Below are 25646 nucleotides of genomic sequence, written 5' to 3'. Positions count from 1 at the left end.
ACCACTATTATACGGGATAGTCCACCAGTTAAATAGATTCCTCCCTTTTCAATTAGATTAGTGATTACATAAGTTATATTAAAAGCATATTCAAGTTCAACCAAGTGAAATTTTGTTTGCTTTCTCATTACAGATCTGGGACATGAGTGATGATGAAACAGTTTGAAAGCCAAGTGAATGAAGTGGAAGATGACCTATTTAGATCTGTATTACTGTCTTTTATCTGTCACTTGATTTTTTATATATTCTGACAGTTACAAATATAACTCTCATCTTTGATATGAATGGAACATTATCTTAACCTGAAAAGCAGTTCTGTTGTGGGTGCGAGTCTCCTCATATTTCCATATTTATTGTATGCAGGACCTAACTAGAGCAACGTGGTTATATTTAAATGCCCAGTTTCTATTTTTTCAGTTACTAAATATAGCTGGCATACATTTAGCCACTTAAATAACTTCCGGTGTGTTTTCATGTGTCCATTTTCATTGTATTGTCAATAGACCTGCCTAAATAATATTGTCTTTTCTTCCAAAGAAGTAGTGTCATTTTATAAATAGTTAATATTCAGATTATGATAATATTCAGATTATGATAATATTTTCTTACAGCAGGTAATTAAATTACATTGTTATTTAAAGGAGCTGGGGTAGAAGATGAGGTGGGTGAGTAATTAAAAATCCACCTACACCAATTTTTTTACTGTGTCACAGATTGTGTTTATAACATGCCCCTTATCGTATGATAATAGCAGGGTTTCTGTCTGTGCAGATGGGAGCAACAGTTTTAAATCTTATTAAAGCTCTGTTAAGACCAGTATTTTAGCATGTTTCTACACTGTGGATAAAACATTGTTTGAGCCTTACCTGGCAAGGAAGAACAGGGTTGGGGATTCAAACATTTATAAAGGGAGCCATTACATAATAACTCTTTTAGAGAAGGGTCTTTGGCTCGATGAAAGCTGTAGAAAGAGTTTCTCTAACTCTTGTCATTCTTAGATGCTGTCATCCAGTACTTCCCTGGGGCTCAATAAAGCCCTAATCTCAAATCTGCTTGGTGAGTCTTTCAGTTTTATACTTTGTAGCACCCAGAAGGGCTCCACAGATTACTAGTTCTGCACAGAGCATCACTGGAAAACCACTGAGAAAAGTTATAGTTGTGAAAAGCAGAATTTTAAAATACCAAAGTATGTTACTATCCCAAATCAAATTTATTGTTTTTCATCTTGGTCTAAGTAAATAATAATAATAATAACAACATTATTTTCCATCTTAAGTCTAGTTTTTTTTTAAGTGATCCATGCATTGCTTTGGATTTGTCCAACCATTCTTTCCTCAGTGTATCAGGAAAATCAGTATATCCAATAATTACGTTGTCTTCCTTCAGTTAAGATAGAATCCCTGGTTATGTAAGTCATATCAATTTGTTTGCCAACTAAGCTGATATATCCTCTGGTATTCCATAGAAATAGAAGCACTATAAGATGTACTTAGGGCAGAGTGCAATCCCTACTCATGGATTATGGTTTTGAATGAAGATGTATTGAAATAGCTAGCTCTCAGCATGAGATGTTTATAAAGTGTTCTCTTGTTTGTACCACTATGAAAAATCTCCGCATTCAAGTTTGCATTTTTTCCCAAGTGACCATACAGGAATGTCTCATCTAGGTAGCTCCAATGTAATATAAATATATTCTTATAATCTAGTTAGAAAGAAAAGTCCTTAGTCTTAAATATATTTTTGAAAAAGGAAGATTAATGATGAAATAGAATCTGACATCTTGATGATCTGAAAAAAACCAGTAAGACTGGGAAAATTCACTGTGCATTTGTATACATGGAAAATGATCTTCAATGGACAAACAAAATACATTTCAGAAATAAGGCTAAAACACCTGATTTCTCCTGCATTCAAACCATTCTGAATTGTTATTTTATTCATACCATTATCAGAGAAATTAATTTTATAAAGCGTCAGTACTATGGCAGCTGTCAGAGACCAGCCTATATATGTTTCATAGTTACTGAGATAGTGACATGCAAAAATCTATTTTGCGGTTGTGCAATTTTAATAATCTGAAACTTGAAAAATGACTCCTGTGCCCCAGAGTTTACTAACATGGAAAAGTCTTTTGGATATATGAAACCTTGTCCAAACTACAGTTGTACTATATTCTTACAAATCTACAGGTGTACTGTATTCTTACAAATCTCCGAATCTCTCCTAATCGATTTGGAGGGTTCTGATTCGATTCGGAGAGATTAAAGGTTCTGGTTCTGATTCTATTCAGATTCATAGATTTGGCCACCAAATCAGGCCAAATCTCCACCAAATTGAATCAGGGACTGAAGCTTCACACAGCCCTAGTAAGTATCCATTTAACTACCGCAGTATGCAAGATCTAGAGTAGGGATGTGAAAAGCTTCAGTTGCTGATTTGATTCGGAGAAGATTTGGCCCAATTCAGCGGCTGAATCATCAAATTGGGAGACCCATTAAAAGCTCTGAATCAATTTTGAATTAATTCAGAAAAGATTTGGTGATTCAGAAGGCAGTTTTGTGGGGAAACAGAAACAGAGGAGCAGGGCAAAGACAGCTCTGATATTGACATCTGTAGCTGGCCAGTGACCGTGACCTTTCCCTGAGTTCCCTCCCAATCACAGTGCTCTGTGGGACTGACATAGAAACAGCATATAAGGCCCTGTGTGAAGCTTTTCTCTGCCAGAGGCACCAGACCCCACCATCTGGCAGATAGTGTAGAGGCCTTTGTGGCTACCTATTTTGCCAAGGACCTGGAGACGCTGCAATGTGACCCCTTAGCCTGTTGGACAACCCATAGCCAGATGTGGCAGGATCTGGCCACAGTTGCCTGGGAACACCTTTCCTGTCCACCGACCAGTGTTCCAAACGAGAGGGTGTTCAGTATTGCTGGTGATGTAGTGACACCCCACTGCACCACCTTGAATCCTGGTTTGGTGGAGCAGCTTGTGTTCCTGAAGGTGAACCTCCCACTGCTGGGGTTCCCCAAGCTCCACCTGCAGATGGAGTGAGTGCCACCCTCCTCACTCCACACCCATTTCTTTTTGTTAGTAGCTTTCACAACCATTTAATGCCCTGCTCTCAGAGCTGGTGGGGGAAGTTTTTTCATCAGTCAGCAGGGGAAGAACTTCTCCCTCCTGAGGTCCCATGCCAGGACAAACTTGGAGATATGGACTGGGGCTATGGGGAAGGAAGCAGCCCTAGGTCCTGAGCATGACCTAAAATTGGAATGGTGATGGTTCTGTTGTGGAGTATAGTAATTGTGGGGGTACTGGAGATATGTTGGCAGGTTTTGCATTTCTTGTCATGGCATGGTCTGGATCCATTTGGTGTGTTTTGGGCTGTAGGAAGTTTGCTTCTGGTGATGAGGTTAGCGAGGTTCAGTACTCGTTTGAATTTCCAATACACTTTTCACAGATGAGCCTATGAACTTCACATCATCAACCTCCATTGATACACGTTACAAAAACTCACGGATTCAATATAGGCATTGGATTTGTGACACACTATAACCTGCCTGACATCTGACTCCCCAGGTACCTCTCCACTTTTACCTGCTACATCCCCCTTCCTTCCCCCCGTGCCTGTCTGTCACCCCCTGATGCCTCAATTTAGATTTTCACTGACTAGCCTTCTTGCTTGCAGCCCAGCCTCTGGCTTCTTTACTATTCATTTCATCCAGGAAGAGCACACACACCAACTGCAGATGCTTTCTCAGCCTGATGAAGGGTTTTTAAATCCAAACGCTTGCCAAGATATATTTCTCCAACTATTCAGTTGGTCTAATAAAAGATATTGTATCTACTCAAAGAACCTTGCCTGTCTGCTCCTTCGACCAATATGGCTACAACCAGAAATCCAGCCAACACACACAAGTGATAAAGAGTTTTGCTTTCAACAGTTTGAGGTGCATTTTCATAAAAGCTCCTGAACCTAACTCCTTGAAACTTGGCAGGCTTCATGCCCTCAGAAGGGGTTACCATCTCTGCTACTTTCATTCCACTCTGCCTTACAACACAAGTGATATGAGTTTTGCTTTCAACAGTTTGAGGTGTACTTTCACTGAAACCCCTGCATCTATCTCCTTGAAAATTGGCAGGTTTCATGCCCTCAGAAGTGGCTACCATCCCTGCTGTTTTCATCCAATTCTGCCAAAAAATGACAAAGTTATAGGTATTTTAGTGATTCCTCATTATAGTCTATGGCCGAATCACACTGAATCAGTGCCAAATATTTAGAATCTGATTCGACCAAATCCATTCCGGACAGTGATCTGAATCACCGGATCAAATCCCTGTCCTCTGAATTGGCCGAATCTGAATTGAATACCGGTTGCTTCGCACAGGCCTCATCTAGAGGTCCAGAACTCAGGGTTAATATGATGTTTCGTTACCTCTGTAATTTCTGTAACGTACAACTGTGTCAGTTGTATGCTTTCTGTACATATGCTGCCCATATTTGTCCAATGTTCAGAAACACTTTAGTTTGATTTGGAAAAACTTATGTTGTCTAACTTTATTGTTTTTTCTTTCTCCATGCAAAACATACTTGTTCTTATTTTCTTCTAAAAAGGGGTGTAAGCATTTACTGAGAGGAAAACAGTGAAAATATATGTTCAAATGAATGAAAAAAATATATATTAAAGAAGCCTAAACAGCTGAAATCTTGTATTTACTTATTTGTACACGCAAATGGCAGGCTTTGACATAGCTCTTCATGTGTTGTTATTGCTGTTTAATGGAGGAAGTTGAAACTTGAGCTTCATCAGAAGTTTGGGGATTAATTTTATTTTTGCTGGCTTGAGCTCTCAGGCATCAATAAAATGGCCAAGCTCATCCCTTTTTCCGGCAAGGTAACAGCTGCCACTGCCGTCAGGGCACTTACCCAATCTGGCCGGGAGGGTGGAATGTGGCTTTTGAGGCTGCTCTTATTACTTCTTCATAAAACGTCTAACATAAATAGAGTGAATTCATGAGGAGGTGCAGTCAGCGCCCTCTTTCACAGAGGGCAACTGTGCCACCTGCACAATGCATCTGGGATCCAATTTAATACTTTTGGAACTCCACTGGATTTCCATCCAATGTGAATTGGGTCCTTGATGCACTGATAGGGCACAGAACAGTAGCCAAGATCTCACTTTAAAACATCAACCATCTATCTATGATTCTTTGTTGGTATCATCACCTCATTATATTTGGTGGGTACAATCAAAATCCTGTCCTGACTTAATCATGCATTCATGAAAAGAGAATTTGATAGTCTCTGTTTCCAAGTTGATTGTTGTTACTTTTTAGGGCCTGAACACACAACACATTTACACTGGAATTATCTGCATTGGCTTTGTACACCACTGTAAATCGCAGAAACAGCTGATGCCTGTACCTAGTGTAACTTGTATCATTGTCTTTTTAGTGCATATTTTTCCTGGGATAACTTTAGTCTGGATTCAAGGCACTTGCATCAGTGCAGAGGTCTCTGCTATCTCTCTGCTCTGTTTATACTGGTATAAAGGCTGGTTTCACTTGTATAAATATGTTTTGCCCAAACCAGATTATGGCTAGCCTGTGCCCATTAAGTAACTGAATGTTGTAATCCAAGTTTCATGATTTCCAGTTTAGGAAAATTCACCCAAGGCAGTAGAATTTGCCCTATGGTGGAGAGGTAGCTCAAGTTCCTTCACACCACTGAAACCCTACATTCAGGCTTACAAGTCAGCACAGTTGTAATGGTTGTATAGGCATGTGAAAACTCCTCTTAGCACCATGGAAAATCCATACATTATACAGTGAGTGTTAGTCTCCTAAGGTAGAAATGACTCCTCAAGAATTCTTCATGCCTGGAAGGAGGCTGTAAAACTGGCACTTCATTCCCTTAGTCTCTTCTTCGTAATTAGTGTCAGCTCTCTTTAGTGACAAAGCTGAGCATTGACTCTAGGCAGCTCTGCAGGTCCAAACCAATGGCAGAGTGAGTATCCATTTAATTTGTTTAATAAGATTCCAGTTTAAAAGCCAGGTTCTTTCCACAATGACACCTATGCAGCTCATTTGGAGTCACACAGTTGTTGTGAGGGCCATCTGCAGGCAAAAGGATCACTCAGATGTAACCAAGGGCAGATTTTGAAATCAAAGGGATTGCTTAAGTGTGACCAAAAGCAGAATTTGGTTTACAGACAGTCATACATGCAGTAAATTGTGTGACAGTCTTTGAGATGCCAGGGTATCTGAGATGTAAGGTTGCTGATTAAAAAATCTCTTAGTAGATTTGATATAGAATCCCAGAGATCCATAAAGACTGCTCAATGGTTCAATAACCCTTTTTACATTGACATTTTTCAGGCTATAACCACATTTGCAGAGTTGAGAAAGAGTCCTAATTTAGCTTCTGCTTGTTGTGGGGTAAGAGGGAATGTTTGTGTTCTTTGAAACGAAGGCATGTCACAAACTCAGAATTAATTGTTCTTTTGTTCTGTCAGTTTAAAATAGATGCTTTTATTCTAGAGAAAGAGAGAAAGTCCAGAGCATTCTAAGTTACAGGGCATAAACACTGTGAGGATATTTTTTCTTGCTATGATATCCACTTTTTAAAATCCAACTTTTCTAAAAACAATTTAGTATTTAGCTTAGAGACAAATAAGCAACTATGGTCCAAAGATAGCAAATAAAACATTTAGAGTATGGTAAACCTTAGTAGACTTGCTTAAATAAATGCAGCCTCCAAGACTTCCCCAGCCTATTACAAATATTTGACACAGGTTCCTTAACACTTCTCTCTCTGTAATATTTTTCTCCCCCTCCCCCCTCCCCCCCCCCCGCCATTTCATCAGAGATGATTTTTGCCTCATTGTGTTCTTGCCAATTGGTAAAGAAACACTCCTCTTGGAGGATTTTTGCACCTTCCTCTGAAGCACTGGCCATGGTTGGAGGTTGAGGACTGGACCTAGATGGACATTAGGTCTGATTCAGTTTAGCAATTCCTACATTCTAAAACCACAAAACTCATATTTCACTGTCCTATTCTCCTCTTTCCTCTGTAGCTGCCCAGACGTTGTTCTCCAGGGTCCTAGCATGGCTTAAAAACGCCATAGTGCTATATTAATGAGTGACTCATCTTCTGAAACCCATATAGGGTTTTCCTGTCTACTATGCATCACTTCAAGAATCTGTTGTAATCCTTATGAAGTAGCATGTTTAATTACTCATCTCTGCAGCATACTGCAATTACTAAAATGAGAAACATCCAATTTGATGGAGAATGCCCCCCCCCCCCTCCCCATTATTGGTTACTGTAGCAATTGTGGACTTCCTGCATTGTGGTGTCACTGGTGTTTAGATCAGTGAGAAATAATAGTGGTCCTTAATTCTCTCCTTTACCCTCTTGTACAGTCTCCTTGGCTAAGTACAGACAATCAAAAAGCCCAAGGCTGAATTGATTTATTCTTCGCAGGTTAGTCTAAACTGCATAGATTCAACCAATAAACAAATTAAAAGGCATTCACTTTTGATTCTGGAAATGCAGCCACATGCCCTCAGTGGCCCAGGCTAGAGGTTGAGGGACACTAGGGCATGCCTCCCTTCTTGGCTGTAGCAGACACTTTAAGCCAAGCCTACCCCACCCACCCTACAAGGGCAGGGGTTTGCAGCATCCTGGGTTGCTGAGGGACTGTGAGTTAACTTGAAACTGGAGGGGATGTGGGACAGAAGTTCAATAAACTGATCTAACCTAAGTCTGTTAGATCTGATACCACATCCATCCAGGTCTATTTTAAACTGGTTTTGGCCATTTTGAAAGCAGTTTACGTGCACTGAACTTCTGTTGTGTTACAGATTTGAACCAGTTTCTGATCACTTGCAATTATTTATGTATAATGTCTGTCCCTAGCCCTTATGATACCTTTCCAATTGAATAACAGCCTTTCTTTTTGCATAGTATTTCCCAGGTGAAGGTTTTCATTATTTTCAAATGAAGCAAGTGCACAAAAGGTTCTTGTCCTGACCCAGTTTCCTAACATTTCTTGTCCCACAATTTTGGGCACGGCACATGTAAACAACAGGTAATGCACATTAGTATTGCAGAAGGAGATGCTAAGCTACTTTGAATAACACTAATAGCTCTATGCCTGGTTACAGCAATGCTAAATCTTTAAAGATATCTTGTGCATCAGATTTCTCTCCCCATTCCTAAGCTCTATCCTAGATAGTATCCAGAGTGTTTTCATGGATAGGGGCTTAGGTCAGTGCTAGAGCTCTCTGTAATTCCAAGTTACTACTTTTTCCCACAGTCTTGGTGGTGCTAGCTCCTTTTGCAGAGTCAATATAAAAATGCCATTTACTGGGTCAGACAGTAAGTCCATCTTACCTAGAAACCTGTGCCACCAAGTGGCAGAGAGTGGGTACTAAGTAGGAGGGCAATCGGGGCATGTAATTTGCTCATTAGTTTTAACCTTGCTTAACAGAAAGTGACACATGCACAACCTACAATTTAAAACTAGGAATAAAGCATTTAAAAACATTTTAATAAACAGAAGTAATAGTATGTTCCTAGTGTTGGACTGGTAAGTAAAAGGCATGGTCAGTTATTCACAGTCTTTCTCTTTCTTTCCCACTATTATAACTCTGCCTTCCATTCTCATCTTCCTCAGTTATGCCTTATCCAAAGGGACCATATTCCCAAGTGTCAAGACAGGCCACTCTCTGCTCTTCAGCATGCTCAGCATCTCCAAGCTCTAGTCTCAGCTGAGCACACCAGAGAGCAAGGGTGGGTAAGGGAGTGCTGCAATATCAGAAGGCAGGCAACCCCACCACCGTCACTAACTAAAGAGTGCCACCACTTCTCTTGGATGAAATGACCAGGACAGAAGTGTTAATTTGATCAGACTGACAGGATTCCCAGTACAGGTGCTTAGAACAGGTCTGCCCCAGAAAAAGTGGAACTTACTGTCACCCTAGCCTCATCTCCATTTAGGCTCTGATCCTTCTCAAGTTGAAAGACATCCCTAACTTTAACTTACCTTAGTAGCCTCAAGACCTTAGAGCAGGGGTGGACAAAATATGGCCTGTGGACCAGATCCGGCCTGCGAAGCCATTCTATCGGGCCTGTGGGGCCCCTAAAAATTTTAGAAAATTAATATTTATCTGCCCTTGGCTCCTGTCAAAAATTACAGGAGCCAAGGGCAGTAGGACCCAGGAGAAGCCCGGCACGCTCCCACAACAGCAGGGCCTGCCCAGTCCCACCCCCACAGCTGGAAGCCCCAGCTTCTACTTCCCAGGTTCTGGCCTGGAAGTACGTGGCTTCCCCACATTGGAACCTCAGGTAAGGGGGGTGAGGGGGGAAGGGCAGAGGGGGACTTCAGGCAGGAAAGGAGCCTGGGGAAAAGTTGAGTGCAGGGGGGGGAACCAGCCCCTTGCCCACCCCATGCCCAGCACCCCACGCTGCAGCCACTCACAGCCTGCCTCAGGCTGCCTGTGCCTGCTCCGGACAGTCCTGCATGGACTGCGAGCAGCTGCAGCAGGGAGTGTCAGCCATGGGGCAGGGGAGGGTCCGCATTTCTCCCACCCCATGCTCAGCCTTTCCCTGAGCTCCTTCCCAGCACAGAGGAAAGTGGCCCCCTCCCCCGCCCCGTGGCCAGCACCCCACGTTGCAGCCACTCACAGCCCACGCAGGGCTATCCAGAGCAGGCACAGGCAGCCTCAGGCAGGCTGTGAGCAGCTGCAGTACAGGGCACCGGGCACGGGGCAGAGAGGGGCCACTTATCTCTCCCCTGCTCTCAGCACCACCTTGTAACCTGCCCCCACAGCCAGCCTGGGCCCCACACTGGCTCTGGGCTCGCCCGTTGGGGCTGTGCATGGTGACAGCAGCTGCAGCCCCCCTCCCTCCCCCCGCTTGCTGCACCAGACAGTGTTTGCCACTGCTGCCTGTGAGCTGCCCAGTGCATGAGCTCTGGGCAGGCAGCAGCAGCCAACACTGCCTGTGCGGCAAGCAGGGGGGCCACAGCTGCTGCCGTTGACAGGTGAGCCTGGAGCTAGTGGGGCCCAGGCTGGCAGTGCGGTGGGTTACAAGCTGGTGCTGAGTGCAGGAAAAGCAGCCCCTTGCTCGCCCCATGGCTGGTGCCGTGCACTGTAGCCACTTGCAACCTATGTGGGGCTCTCTGTGACTGCTCCAGACAGCCCCGTGTGGGCTGCGAGCACCTGCAGCCGGGAGCGCCAGCCATAGGGTAGATGAGGGGCCACTTTTCCCTGTGCTCAGCACCAGCTCCTTCCCAGCCAGCAAGTGTGGGGTTGGGGCTGTGTGCTGCCCCCTGCCTGTACCACGGGGCTGGGGGGCACTAGGAGCGAGCAGGTGCGGGAGCCAGCGGGAGCATGGGGCCCTCACCAGTGTCCTGGGGCCAGTGCTGGCAGGGCCCAGAGAAGGGTGGCAGGAGCACAGGGTCCCAGGCAGCAGGGGCTCTTTGGAGCTGGGCCAGCTCCTCCCTCTCCCTGCTGGTGCAGCCCAACCTGGCTCCACAGACCCCTGCCAGCCTGTGTCCCGCTTTGGGCCCCACCAGTGCTGGCCCTGGGACATTGGTCCCAAGATGGTGACCAAGGGCTGGGGTTCCTGTCAAGGGGCGGGGCACCTGTCAGAGGGCGGGGCTACCCATGCAGCCTTTGACAGCCTGCCAAAACTGGGTAAGCGGCCCTCCACCCGAAATAATTCCCCAACCCTGCCTTAGAGTATAAGCTGTCTAGAAAGGATGCCAGGGGGGTGGTATATCTCTTTATTTAGAGCACTTTTAGACATTGCTTAAGATATAAGATGCAGAGACAAATGTACTCCCATTCTAATGGACCAAGTCAGTAAAGTTTTCTTTCTTTTCCACACCCACTTCCCTGGACTTACTGTTGTGCCATTTATGGCAATGAACTTGAATTTCTGCATGAGTAGACAGGACTGTGGGAAGAGAATGATAAACATGAGGTGCAAGTTGGTTTCTCATTTCTGCAACTATTCTAGTGCCCAAATCGAGCCAGTCCAGGCTAGATGCGGTGGTATGGGGACTGCTTCTAGGTCGTGAAGAACTAGATGGTTCCAAAGTCAGTTCATTTGCAGTACAAATGACCCAGTAGGTTGTATTTTGCTAGCATATACATTGGGGCCCAGTTACAATGGTATTTTTAAACTGTACTTTTCAATGGTTACCAACTGGATCCTTCAGAGAAAACATGAATGAACATGATAACCTAAATGCTATTTTTTAGCTACATTCCCCTCCCAAATTAGTACAACTGAAGAGGAAAGAAAAAAAGATAATTGGGAATTGCGCTGCTTGTTTTTTAATAGTTGATATTTGTGTTTTAATTCTCCAAAGTCATATGTCCATCCAATTATTCTGGCGGTGTTGCCACTTCCTCAGGAATCAGAGACTCAGTGAATGTGTAAATAGCATGACATTATTGGCAAGCATTGTTTGAATTGGCATTTCCTAAATGGAGACTCTGTTGTTGAGACTTGCTTCAATTGTTTTGGCTTTTTTAAATATTAAAAGCAACTTTGCCAACACTAATACCCATTCAGTGCCATTATCTTTTTGAACCCTTAAATCATTGATACTGAAGTCTGCTTAAATCACTGGATACCATACTTCCTTTCAATCTCTTATTCATGGTCCAAATAATAATGATGCACAAAATACTACCAGGCTAGCTATTATTATTATTATTATTATTATACAATATACCTAATATGCCACCACTGCGTGGGGGTGGGAGGGAGTAATAGAGGGGCTGAGCATAATTTTTCATTTATTATTAAGAAAACAAGGAAAATACATTTTTTTTAATGCTGTTTCTCAATCAACTTATTTTCACCATAGAAAAGAAGCAACAGTTTTCTCTGAGTATGTGTCATCCAGTAGATAAATGCTTTACCTTCATGGTTCCACACTCAAAGATTGTAGCTATTTCTACCTCCTGCTCCCAAAGGCCACTTAGTCTCAAAGCACTGAAGGGTATGTCTTAGAGCCAAGTTATCTTTTTCCTGAGAGCAACACTTTTCTGTCAGATCTGCCTTTGGACCAAAACCTTACCTTTATCGGGAGTCAGAAAGAAAGAGAGACACAAGTTGCTTTCCTTTGGTGGGTCTGTCTGATGCATTCTTGTGAATTTAGGTCTATATCTCCAGTTCCTACTCAGTCAAAACTCACCATTGACATCATCACTGCAGGGTCAGGCTATCCAACTGCCCAGAATACAAAAGCTGCCTCCTTGGAGGCACATGTAGAGTTAGGATGTTTGTTCTGGTCATTTTATTCACTGCTCTCTGGAACAACATGTGAAAGAGCATGTTGCATTAACGTACTCGGTCTGCTGTTTGCTCTTACTATGGAGGGACAGGACAGTGTTTCTTTACTTAAAACCACAGCAATTCCATGAACGTGCAGACTTCAGTAAAAGAGAGCCTTCAGATATGCCCTTTTGGACTATGTCCCCCAGAATTACTTGTGTACTGTTGGCAGGACTGGCGTGATTTGAAGGGTGGTCCTAGGTGGTCCAGGAGGCAGTGGTAGTGACTGCAGTTTACTAAATGAGTCAGCAGTTTACAAAACATTGGTCGTGTTAGAAAGGACTGGGAACTTGGAGAAAGCTTAAGTCCTAAAAATCTCTCTCTCTGTTTTCTGTAATGGGTAGAGGTTTATTAACCTTGTCTTCATTTTTGGTAATTTCTTTCTGCCTATGTAGTTTCCCCTTGCAGTTTCCCTTAGATTCATTGCTTTCTCTCCAGATAGGCTGGTGGTGGAGATGGATAGATATTAATAGAAAACTCTAAATAAATTAACTCAAGTATACCATTCCACCCCAGAGGATTTCTCAGTGATTGTTAAAGCCATAGTTGTATATTATCATTTGTATGATGCTTTGGTGTTTCCTTCAAGGTGATAAGCACTCTGTAATACAATAATAACTATTGTTGTTCAGCCAGAAAGATACAGAATTTTACTAATTAGTTTCTCTTCCAGGTAATATTTTGTTAGCTGAGGTTCCTATTGTAACTGTACATTCTCTTCCATCTCATCTATTCCCTTCCCAGCAACTGGTATTTACATCTAGGCAGTGCTTTTGCTCTTCTCCCCCTTGATGAAATCCTGACAAAGTTGAAAAGGAGAGAATATAGGCTATATATTGCCAAAACCAGCTTGATTGTATATTAAAGTAAAAAAAATGTTAATGTAAAAAGTGTCTTCCATACTGTGAGAAGCAGGTTTAGTAATATAATTTACTGCACTAACTTCACAGTTCAAAGGTACATTAGACAGGTTTTCAGGAACAAAATGCCCTTTGTTGGGTATGGCTTCTCATATAGTCCCTGACAATTGCAGCTACAACACCCCAGCCTTATTACCACATTGGGGTCTTTCATGACTACAAAGAATAGCACCTCAGCTCAAGGAGTGAATAAACAATGCTAGTTTTGTAGGGTACCAACCAGCACTTGGAACAGGGTAGAAAGGTTGTTACTGACAGGCTGACATATACCATGCATATTCAGTGCTCTCAAAAAAATCTAGCAGTTGGTAATCTATTCTCATTACTTCAAGGCTATATTTTGAGGCAACTGCATTTCTACTACAACCAGTTCACATCCTCTTCGAACTTAACAGACTTAAAACAGACTTCTTTGAAATTGCTTGTTCATGTGTCATGAGGAGGAAGGGAACCAGTTAAGTTATGCTTGTGTACAAATACAGTGTGCCTGCACTGGTGGAGATGTCCTAGTGCTGTTGCCAGCAAGCGATAGTATCTGTTACTTAATTTAGCTGCCTCATAGATTGGTTGCAAGTGGAAATGTCATTAATAAAATCTGATGGGAACTGGTATCAAGCAATGTGATGTTTAAAAATGACTTAGAATTAGAGAGAAAAATGCCTGGAAAACTGAGAACAAATCTGATATAAATGTCATTTGTGTATATTCATATTTAATAAATAATCTGTCTGGTCACTAAGATATCTAGCATTGTAGGTGGTTTTTAGGTGTGACCTAATAAGATTTAATCATGATTGGTTAGGACTTCAGAAACATCCAAGTCAGAATATTCCAATGCTGGTTTTAACAGCAGTGATAGTATATACAGGGCTTGTTCTGTATTGAAAGTAATATTATCTCCAAAACCTACAGCTGTCTTTTCAACTATCCTTTAACTGTCTTTTCAGGATAGGGCACTACACTCAGAGCCACAGTATACCCTGGTCCTGCTGCAGGTTCTGTGACCAACCTACAATATGACTGTAAGCAAGTCACTGCACATATCCAATCCTTTGGGTTTCTTGTCTTTTAAAACTGTGCGCTCTTGGGATAGAAACTATCTCTCACTGTGTATTTGTGTGTGTCTGATACTGACGTAAGGAGGGGGCCCAGTTTCATGTGTGACATCTGGTCATTACTGTAAATATAAATAATAAATATAGCAAAAGGATTGCAGAATTACATATATCTATTTCTCATCCTTAACAAGTCTATTAATGCCTCTAATTTACTGTTTGGGTCAAGATTTTTAAGAATTACTGTTAAAATTGTCTCAAGTTTTTATGTCCAATTTGAGATACTTTCAATGATTTTGATTTTCAGCAAGTGGGGTACATCTCCTGTTAATGTTTAATACATTCCTGAGTTTTAGTTTTTATTTTTTGCTGAGTGTCTTAAGTTGTTCAGGTGAGCCCCAAAAGTGAGCTGGGGATCAGGGAGAAAGGCAGGGTGAGCTCCAAGGACTGGAGGCAGGGGGTGAGCCCCGAGGGCCAGGGCGAGTCGGGGGGGGGGCAGGAAAGAGACAGGGGAGGAGCTGGAGAGCTGACAATCTTCCAGTGGCAAGTGTGAGCAGTCCAGGTTAGGGAGGACATTAACACTGAGAAAAAAATGTGGATAAAATCTTTCAAGCCGATATGGAACTCCAAAACAAAATTAATCTGATAGGAAAAAAAGAAAAGGAAAGAAAAGTAGCTCTCAGAAAATACAGATCTGGAAAACTGCACACAAAAATGTTTTCCCTGAAGGGGTGGAGAAAGAGGATCTTATTAAATTCTTAAAAGAAATGCTGCAAATCTTTTTAGGATTGGAGATGGACTAATATCCCTAGACAGGGTACACAGATCTCGCTGTGCTCCTCCCAACACAAACAGACTTAGTGACATAGTTCTAAGAATGCATTATTTCAATCAAAATAAGCAAATAAGAAGAAGAATTAGAGAAGTCTCTGCAATTAAATTGGGCACAAAGAAAATACAGATTTTCCAGGGTATGTCAAACTCCACTCTAAAGAAGAGGTCATCTAGTCCAACCCTCTGCTCAAAGCAGGACTACCCCTAACTACATTATCCCAGCCAAGACTTTGTCTAGCCAGGTCTTAAAAACCTCTAAGGATGGAGATTCCACAGCCTCTCGGGGGTAGCCCGTTTCAGTGCTTTACTACTTTCCTACTGAGTAAGTTTTGCCTAATATCTAATCTAAACTTCCCTTGCTGCAACTTGAGACCATTGTTTTGCCATCTGCTACCACTAAGAACAGCCTAGTTCCATCTTTGTTGTAACTACCCTTCAGGTAGTTGAAGGCTGCTATTAAATCCCTCCTCAGCCTTTTCTTCTCCAGGCTAAATCAGCCCAGTTCCTTCAGCCTTTCCTCATATGTCAGGTTTCCCAGCCCTCTAACCATTTTCATTGCCTTCTACTGGACTCTCTCCAATTTGTCCACATAATGCCAGAATTTCACCCGAAGTGGCAGTCAGGGGGCCTCCAAGGACTTAACCACACAAGAAAGTCAGTCTAATTACTTACTTACTGTAGCTTACTGCTACACTAGGGGAGTACATCAAGGGTTTGGTGAGCAACTGTTTACCAGGGCACCTAAGGGGAAAACTATGAGTAATAGCTACAAACTCCTGGAAGACTGATTCAGGCTCAACATTAGAACAAACTTATTCACAGTCAGGGTGTCCAAACTGTGAAATTAATTCCATCCAGAGGTGATGCAATCACCTACCCTGGAAATCTTCAAGAGGAGACTAGGTAGTCACCTTGCTGGGGTCACCTGACCCTCAGTTATCTTTCCTGCTTGGTGCAGGGGGCTGGACCCGATGATCTTCCTATCTATGAATCTGTGATTTTACTGGGGTTAATCATAAAGCTTTATATTTTAGGGATGTAGGGAAGGAGAGAAGGGCACCTTAGGAGGGATTGTTTGGGGACACAGGGAGTGGGAAGGCAGAGGCTGGGAAAACACAAAGCATTGGTAATACTTTTGTGGTTCATGTTACAGTTGCTGTTTTTATGAAAGGAGGTGGGGGGGGGCAAGTAAGGTGGGTATGTTAGAAAAAGCAGGGGTGGTAAAAAGAAAAAAATGTTTTGAATCCAAAAACATCCCTTGGAAAAGGAAGAACTTTATCATACTGACAAAATTTAGACACAGATATAAAGAGAAGATAAAAACTAACTATAAATATACAGAAACAAGTTCAATAGCGCAGCCTACTATTCTCATAAACTCAGATTTTACACCAGAAATATTCAGGGTCGTAACAGTATTATTAAACTGGAGGAAGGTGTTACAAGCCATCGAAGATGAAGCACCAGATTTTTGCTTCATCCAAGAAAACCGCTTTAAACAGGGACACAGTCAATACATAAAAGGCATGCCCCACCCACATAAATCTCCATGTAAATCAAATGAAAAAGGAGTTACAGTTATTACAGTGGAATATAGACCTTTTCAGCTAATGGAAAAATGTATGGCTAAGGCACGCAGATGTGTACTTGTTAAGGGAACTATTGGTGTTGGACTGTTAACTTTAGGAAGCATCTATGCCCGTTATCAGGACTGGATGTCTGTCTTTAGAAAGCTATCTCAAACTTTAGAAAAAATTAAAGGAGAAGATATGTTCATAGGAGACTACCTGTGTTATGGACCCCAAAGGAGATAGGTCTGATGAAAGTGTAACAAAGGATAGAAAAATGAGGCACAGCACTAAACTTCTAAGAAAATAAGCATGAACTTTGTGGTTCCTGGATATGTTGTATTTAAACACCAGACAAGCTATATACATGAATAGATATGATCCTGATTTCCAACTCTTCGCTTAACAATGCTACATCAGCAAAATGAGATGCAATTGGCTGGTTAGATCATGAACCAGTACAGTTATTTATTAGATATTGGGAAAATACATCCAAAATGATGACTTGGCACTTTTATATAAGCAGGACAATCCTATTAGAAAGGAAATCAAGCTGCATTTCACTGAGAATAATATAAAACAAACTGAAAATAATATTTTATGGTATGCTTTCAAGGCTGTCCTCAGCAGCAGCCTAATAAATAGACAGTCTCACCTAAAATTAAAAGAAAGGAAATGTAAAATGTCACTAGTGAGGTAGAAAGACATAACAATTACATCATATTAAGCTACCACAGAAAGTAAAAAATTAATAGAAACTAAAAACAAGTTAGATTTGTTACAAACTGAAAGGGCAGAAAAAAGCACTTAGATATAAAGACAGCTATATTACAAAAAAGGAAACAAAAATGATTAATAGCAAATAATTGTATAAAATGAACGGCAGTAAAACTTTGCCACCTATCTGGAGAACTCCAAATAACTTAGTGACTGGCTCAAAAGATATATATGGAACATTTGCAAGTTGTTATAACAATTCTTGCTTCTTTAGATCCAGCAAAATCTAAATAAATACTTGAATACCTGATTAAAGCAAATTTGTCTACATGAAAACCTGAGGACTAAGGGGTTTCAGAAGAGGACATTAGACCAGAAGCAATATTAGATGTAATCAAGTCTCTCAGAAATGGTACATTTCCAGGTCCAGATGGGTTCCCACCAGACTTTTACAGATTTTTTTTAGACCAGACTCTTAATACATTGAGAGAAGTACATATTGTAGTAATCCCAAAACCAAGTAAGGTTATGATAAGATCTTCATACACACCTAGATCTTTATTAAGCCAAAACACAATGAATTTTGCATCAGTCTTACCAAGTAGCTTAAAAAAATACTCCCTAAATATATTGCCATAGACCAAACCACATTCATAATGAATAAGCATTCATGGAGTATTAGATCTGATTTTTCATGAAGAATCAAGTAATGAACCTCAATATATTTTATTATTGGATGGTGAAAAAGAAAAGAACTAGATGCTTTTGGAAAAGGACCAACATTTCAAAACTGGATGTCAACTCTATTTTAAGCCATCAGCTGCAAGAGGAGATGGACGCATCTCAGAAAAAAATTCACCTTACATTGAGAATGCCCATTATCTCTTCCTCCCCCTCCACGTTTTTTTGCTATGGTAATGGAAACATTTGCAGTCAATGTCAATGGCCTTAGCCACAGCCCAGCCAGACAGAAGCAGCAGCAGCAGCTGCAGCTTTGGCTCTGGGTCTGTAGCAAAAGCCAAAGCTGAGTCTCCATGTGCCCCAGTCTGGCACTCAAATCTAAGATGAATCTGCTACCCCATGTTTCCCCCTTATCTTAGATTCAAGTAAATATGCTGTTGAAGTCAGCAGGCACAGCTGAATCAGAGAAACAGGGCTGGAAGAGACACTTGGAGGCCATCTAATCCAGCGCCTTGCTTACAGCAAGATAAGTCCTGTCTAAACCATCCCAGGTCAGTGTTTGTCTAAGCTGAAGATAAAACCTTCCAGTGATGGAGATTTCACAGTCTCCCTGGGCAATCTGTTCCAGTGCCTAACCACCCTCAAGGTTCTTCCTAATAGTCAAACTAAATCCATTGCATTCTGAAATTCACATTCAATTCTCCAATTTCACCTTTTCACACAGTTCTGAGGTTCTTGCATAAATATAGTCTTCTGTATCAGACCTGTTGAAAAAAGAAAAGTATCTGCTAGGAGTAGCGACATGCAGAATGATTGCGAGAAAGCCAACTGCAGTTATGTAAATAATGTACCAACAGCTGGACAGTATTAAGACTTCCCCCATTGAGGTTTAAGGGCTCTTGCACTTTTCTGTAGTGGAATTGCTGAATGTTCCCCAGTTAGCATTTTAAAAGAAATAGAATACCAGAGGAAACTACCTTCACAACACTATGCCAGAAAATGATGCCAAAGCCATGATAAAGTCTCTCTCAATGTGAGCACATGGGTAATCCAGGTTGAAATCCTTCACTACCCCAAGATCTTCCGCTGACCTACTGGGATGAGTTCCCTTGGGTCATTGTTGGAAGCTGTAGATAAGTAAAATGTTAAACATCTATGGAAATTAGACCTCTTTTATTTGTGTCTAAATACATCACTAGGGAAAATGTTGTGTATGCTCATTACCTACAATTTTCTCTAATCAGTTACTATGTACTAGTTTCCAAGATGGATACAGGCTTGGAGGCAGCAGTCCTAACAAATTCTTGCTGTCCAGCTGCATTGGTTTCCTTACTGCCTCCACTACAACTGGCTCCCCACTACCACTTTTTCCCTTTTAGCAGAAGGGTGGGAGACACAAGGAAGGATGCAGAGGAGAAAGGAAAGAAGAAGACAGGCAGTAGAGAGGAAAGAACCAAGAGAAAGAGGAGCTGGAGAAGGCAGCAGTGTGAGGGGGCTCAGTCTCCTGTATTTGGCCAGACTCCAGGGGCAACACTTTAGGAAAGCCCCAATTTAGTGGATTCTACAGAAGGGAAGTCAATACCAGCACTTTGGGCCCATTTATTTGCATCTAAAGGCAGCTTTTCCCCTAATATTCTTTTTTCCTTCCCCACCTTGCTGTGTGTCTACTGGCAAGCCCATTATCCTTTTGTCTTTTGGACTAATTACTAGAGTAAGATTTTTGCCAGCTGGCACAGTTCTGTTACCACTCTGGTGCTAGCTGCTGGTTTGCTTAGAGCTGAAGCTTCTTCATATATAAGAATTTCAGCTTCATTTTTTAAAAGAGAACACCTGGCCTTTGTGATTAGTGAGAAACACTAGAAAATGTGAACACTGGTGACTCAACAGCTGAGAGGCAAAATAAAATCAACACAATACATATTTTTAATCTCCCAATGTTAATGTGTATGTTATTTTTGCAGGGGTTTGATCTTAATTTCATAATTTCCCATAGACCAGGAATTCCAGTTTCTATCAAGCTCTATTAATTACATAGTTACCATGACCTGCTACATGGGTTACAGCAGGAGTGCTCAACCTCTGGTCCATGGGCCAAATGGGCCCCTGGAGCCTTGGAATCCAGCCCATGGGGCTCCCAACAGGTCAGGAAATTTGGTGGTGGGGGAGCAGTGGCACTACTGTCACCCTTCTCCACTGCTAGAATCCCAAGCCCCATAGGCCAGTTCAGAGCCAGACCATACCCACTTCCTTCCAGGCAGCTAGGTTGGGGCAAGGCTGTGCCCCCCCTTCTTCCTATGGAGCCAGGCCATCCCTCTCCCTATACATGGCTGGTTCAAGACTGGACTATGCCCTTCTCACCCAGCTCTCTGCCCATAAGGCCAGACCACACCCCCTTCCTGGCCAAGATGGGGCTGAGCCACGATCCCTTCCCCCCTGCAGGGCTGGATCAAGACCATGTTCTGCCCTGCTGGGGCCAGGTTGGGGGCTCGCCCAAAGCCCCTTTCACTGCATGTTTGGATTGGATTTAGGCTGCCCCCCTCCTCCCTCTGCACAGCTGGCCCCACAGGATCTCGCCAAAAGAGGGATCTAGCACAACTGGGTAAGAGGTAACGATGTTAGTTAATAGCCATGAAAACTGATAAATTATTTGATTACAACTATGCAGCTATTTTTCACCAAAGTACCTAGGAGCCAAGGCTGCTTAATTATTAGAACACCTTGTCTGCGTGTTGAGCTATTCATTATCCTTTGGCACTATGCAGGAAAAAAAAACAGACTGAGGTTTGTGTAAGTAATATGAAAATAACGCTGATACCCTTTCCTTGGTCATGTAAAGACTGGAAACCAATGTGTGACTGGCTTTGTAACAGTGCAAAGAAGTTCTGAACCAGAGCGAATGCGGTGGGATTTTCTAGTAGTAGGATCATGTGTCATGTATAATTCTTCATTATTTCCTTTCTTTACCACGTTAGGCTTTGAATTCTGGGCAACTAATCAAATGGGATGAATTCATCATTTTTTTTTCTGTTGAGCTCTGGAAATCACCATCCTGGCTATAGATTACTGAGCTATTAATAGTTGAGAGGAAAAACTTATTTTGTGATGCAAAAGGTCATTTTCAAGAACTATCCCCAGGGCTGCAGTTTGTTCACATACTGGATCAGTAAAAGCCTGTGTTGTTTACGTGCTTCAGGTATTAAAATGTTCAGAATGTGTTATCTCTTCCTCTTCCAGGTTTTCTCTGCTTCTCTCTCTCTCCGCTTTGTCTTCCTCCTTTCTTTGGAAGGTTTATATGCCTGTATGGCAGCAAGTTCCTGGTTTTCCACAGAGCATTTTTGAAGCAGGAAGCAAACTGGCCAAAGTGGACCATTGTAACATGAACTAAACTAATGTAGCTGACGTTAACATAGAGTGTAATAACAGTGAAATATAACCATGTTAGTCTTGTCCTGTAAGCAACTTGAAAACTCCATTTTGTATCCTTCTGCTTGACATAAGTGAATGAACTCTGCATTGCCTGTATGTATGTATGCGTGTGTGTAAAAGGGTGAATGGTGAGAGAATGGCATAGAGACGGAAGAAGATTCAACTGTTTAAGTAAGCAACAAGGCGCCAAATGTAAGTTACCAATCACTAACTAACAAACGGCTGAAGAATCCCTTTGAAGCTCCAAGGCACAAAGGAGATAACAGAAGAAATTCTGTGAGATGGGCAACAAACACACTCCAAGGCTGAAGACAGAAGAAGAACAACCGCAAAAACAGAAGCTGGGTATGGAAAAACCCCAAAGCACTGAAACAAAGGATGCCAATCCCTATAAAAGAACACTTTGAAAATGCCAAGTTGGGTGAGTCTTTTTCTCTCCTGCTGTTTCACTGGAGCACAGATGCATCTGTTCACCCCGCTCCAGCTGTTATCTTTAAATCTGCTATCTTCAAATCAACATCATCTACTCAATAATCCTGGGTTGGCCACCCTGGGCTGATCTTGAGCAACTATTGCTGGTAACTATATCTGGTGTGTGTGGCTGAAATGGTTGTTTTGTGTATGTGTATGCCTGTGTGTAATGATGTGTATGATGATTTGTGTGTGTTTGTATGAACGGTGTGCCTGAACCTCTATGTCTAACTCATGTAATCAGTAAACGCAGCACCTTGCCTTATCCCCCTTTATAAAGTCTCGCTTGTGGTTTGAGCAATTGGCAATTGTGTAACACCATTGGGGTCCCTTGATTTTTAGTTAGATGACCATACACCACTGTTTTGCTGGTCAGGTTTGTTTGATTCTAGTATTGCTGATCTAGGAAGGCTGGATGGAGGTGTTCACAGAGCTCACCAACCCCAGGCCAACAGAGGGTATGGAGAGAATGGCAGCGTCACTATTCCTCTTATGGAAAATACTGGGGGGAAAAAAGAGGAATATAGCAAGGTGGCAAGAGGTGAGTTCATTTGTTTTTCTGGGTATTGAAATTGTTTTACCACTTAAGGGAGAACTGACTGCTGTGATCTGCTTGGTAGAGTTACTGAAATAACTTTAGAAGAGGGTGGAAGTTAATGGAAGGAAGGTGTGGCTTTTCTAAATGCAAATAATTGTGAAGAGTTCATCCCAATTATGTTCATTTCTCTTTCCTTAATGATGTGTTCCAGGAGTGTGGGTGAGCCCATTATTGACTCTGAACTTAAATATTCCCTCAGGCATTTCTCACATTTCCTCTGAGAACTGGAAAGGCTAAAGTCTCCTGGGTTGAAACACCAGCTTAATGAAGAGGAGAGATAGGGGAGACCAGTTACACTGTTACACTGCAGAATTTTTAAGAAGAAATTGTTTGCATGTTGGATTAACTGCTAATGTTGCATAAGTGTCCAGGAAAACATTATTTATTTCTTATAGGTGATTTGGTAATTTTAAAGAATGCTTCCTGATGACTACTTGGTTCCAGGGAAGATTTGTAAATCAGGAAGGAACAAAAGTGTTCATTTTAATTGGAAACACAGCTCACTTCGCCTGGAAAGCCTTTGAGACAGAAGAAACCCACCAGGTTGTGCGCCAAAGAACTTCAGAAGACCTTAACCCCTGAGTGCTATGAGAATGCTGTATCAGAAGCTGTTTTTCACATCTAATTTAAAATGTGAGTTCTAATTGGCTTTTTGTCAGCAGACCCAAAAGGTAAGTTAGAGTCAACTGGCAGAGAGTGAACTACCTTGAGGGGCTGGACCCACCAGTGCCAATTGGAGACTCACTCTACAGCTCCCAGGCTGGTACCTTCAAAAGCTAAAATACATTTCTGAATTACTTATTCTGAATACATGTTCAAAAGGCCACATCTTCACCATGGTTAGGAAGGCATTTCACTCTCCTATTACCTACTACATGCTCAAGATATGACCAGTTTACTTAGAGGGGGAGGGAGGCAAGGAGGAGGGGAAAGAGCAAGGGACAAAAGGTAAGTTTATATGGACTGCAAGGCACGTCTACACATGCAATTAATGCAACTGAATATACTCTGGCTTAATTTGAGCCAGGGTAAACTAAGCTCAATGTGCATCTACATGTGCATTTAAGCACAGCAATTTACTGAGCTGCCAAATACCACTTGTTTCTGACGGGACTATCCAGCAGCGCAGTAAATTAGTCTACTGTACCCTAATTGCCACGCATATGTAGAAGGTGATGTTTTACTGTGCAGCAAATCAGTCTACTGTGCAGTAAAGCATCTCATATAGACATGCCTACAGAAAAGCAGTTTTATTCAAGTTCACTTGAAAAGTCAATGAGAATTTGTTTTCTTTAAAGACTTGTTTCAGTTGCCCACTTACTACAATAGTCACAGTGCTTTATGCAAAAAAGTAGCTGTATCTTACTTTTCAGTTGTTAAAGGACATGCGATATAGCCCTGAGGCTTCATGAAAAGTTACCACTTAAGATGAATTAAACACAGGTATTTGCAGCAGGAGAGTGACTGGCTACTTTGACATTCCTTGCATGTCTTTGCATGTATAATGTTGAGGGTATACACTTCTGTGTAGGCTTTTTACAGCATATTTAACCATTGTGTAGGCTTTTTACAGCATATTTAACCATTGTGCCCCCCCCACTAAGTGTCTACTATCAATAGTGAATTCTTCCGTTAAACTTCCAGTCTTAATCAAGCCAATTTTCAAATGACGAAGAGATAAAGAAAATGGCAATTTTGAAGTAACTTTGAAAGACAAATTGGATCAGAAGCCAATAACTTTTCACTTGGGGTTGCCTATTTGAACAGGGCCTAATCAGTATTGACTGAGAGTTGTTAGTTGGTGGTGAGTTGGCCCAGTATTCAGGCCATATCATAGAAGCATCACCATTTAAATTAGTTGGCAGCCTCCTAGGCATTTCAGCACAGACGAGGAGTGTTGAATAGCCATGAATGTAAAACTGATCATTTACTCCTATGCAAAAGCTCTCCATGAGGCAGGTCAGGGGGTGTGGTGTGGTGAGGGGTGGTGGTTTGCTGTTATTGTGACACCTGCCATGTACAAGGCCACAGGTTTTTATAAATAAAAATATTTTTTTATTTGTATAATAGTAATGCTTAAAAATCCTTGTCAGACCCCAGATGTAAGCTTTATTGAGATCTCATTGTAATTCTTTCATTGTGTTTTAATTTTCAAAAGAAATGTTTCAGTGCTCAGATTGGCTTTTGAAAAGAAAAATACCAGGCAGTAGCTTAAGCAACCCTTCAGTAAAAAACCAATGATGTACATGACATGTCTGCCTAACAGTATGTTAAGAAAATGGATTTCAACTTTTAAGGAGCTATTATAAACAGAAGTTAGAACAATTTGTAATATAGTTACATCTGTAACACCATGGTTCGTCTTGGTATCATTAGTGACTGAATGCATCTCCAAAAAATTGAACAATCTGGAATTTCCAGCAGCTCCCAACCTCAGTAAGAGCCCAAAAGAAGATAAGCTAGATGGCAAGGGTCTGATAGTTTTTGCTTTTATCTCAGAATGTGCTAGGTTCAATGAATTATATGCAAATGTGTAGAGCTGTATATGGGTTCAGCAAGTAGAGTTGTATATGGGTTAGTTTTGGGCTATCATGAAACTTTTCTTATTAACTGACTGCAGATTTACCATGGGAAATAAGTGCTATATTTACTTTCCAGTCCTGTTACAGGACACTTCAGCTGTGAATAATTTATGCAGCTTGATCTAAATGCACCAAGCACATACTACCAAAAGAAAAAGTAAATTTCTTCAATAGTTCAAGAATTTGAAAGTTTGACCCATCATTCTCGTCTATAAAAGGGCAATGTTGGCTTCAGCATGAATTGCAATGCATGCAATCAGGAGTACACTGCTTACATCATATTTGCCAAAACTGAGTAAACAGCTTTCCAAATAAGCAGTTTTTCAACTACTGAATGCAACACTTCATGTTGAAAGATGCTTTTATGCCTGCCTTTGTGCCTATAAGACAGATTTCCTGGTTGGCATTTATGAAAGCTGTTTCATAACAAATGACATATAA

The 25646-nt window shown here is 41.6% G+C and overlaps 1 protein-coding gene and 1 long non-coding RNA gene across 3 annotated transcripts in view; both read left to right on the top strand.

Annotated features, from left to right (window-relative positions):
• ATG7 (autophagy related 7) overlaps positions 1 to 4701 on the top strand; it is a 332274-nt gene extending 327573 nt beyond the window's left edge. For both annotated transcript variants that reach the window (XM_059715951.1, XM_019495404.2), the window contains one exon: positions 134 to 4701. In XM_059715951.1, the coding sequence (XP_059571934.1) occupies positions 134 to 166 (33 nt within the window). In that variant the 3' untranslated portion in view covers positions 167 to 4701. The remainder of the gene's footprint in view (positions 1 to 133) is intronic.
• A 13100-nt stretch (positions 4702 to 17801) lies between these two features.
• On the top strand, positions 17802 to 23561 carry LOC132244527 (uncharacterized). The gene is made up of 2 exons (XR_009456090.1): positions 17802 to 22566; positions 23019 to 23561. It is a non-coding gene; the product is annotated as an uncharacterized LOC132244527 (long non-coding RNA).
• Positions 23562 to 25646: the final 2085 nt, after the last annotated feature.

Source organism: Alligator mississippiensis, chromosome 12 (genome assembly GCF_030867095.1).
Source record: "Alligator mississippiensis isolate rAllMis1 chromosome 12, rAllMis1, whole genome shotgun sequence".
NCBI classification, from domain to species: Eukaryota; Metazoa; Chordata; order Crocodylia; family Alligatoridae; genus Alligator; species Alligator mississippiensis.
This window is presented reverse-complemented; position numbering and strand designations above follow the sequence as displayed.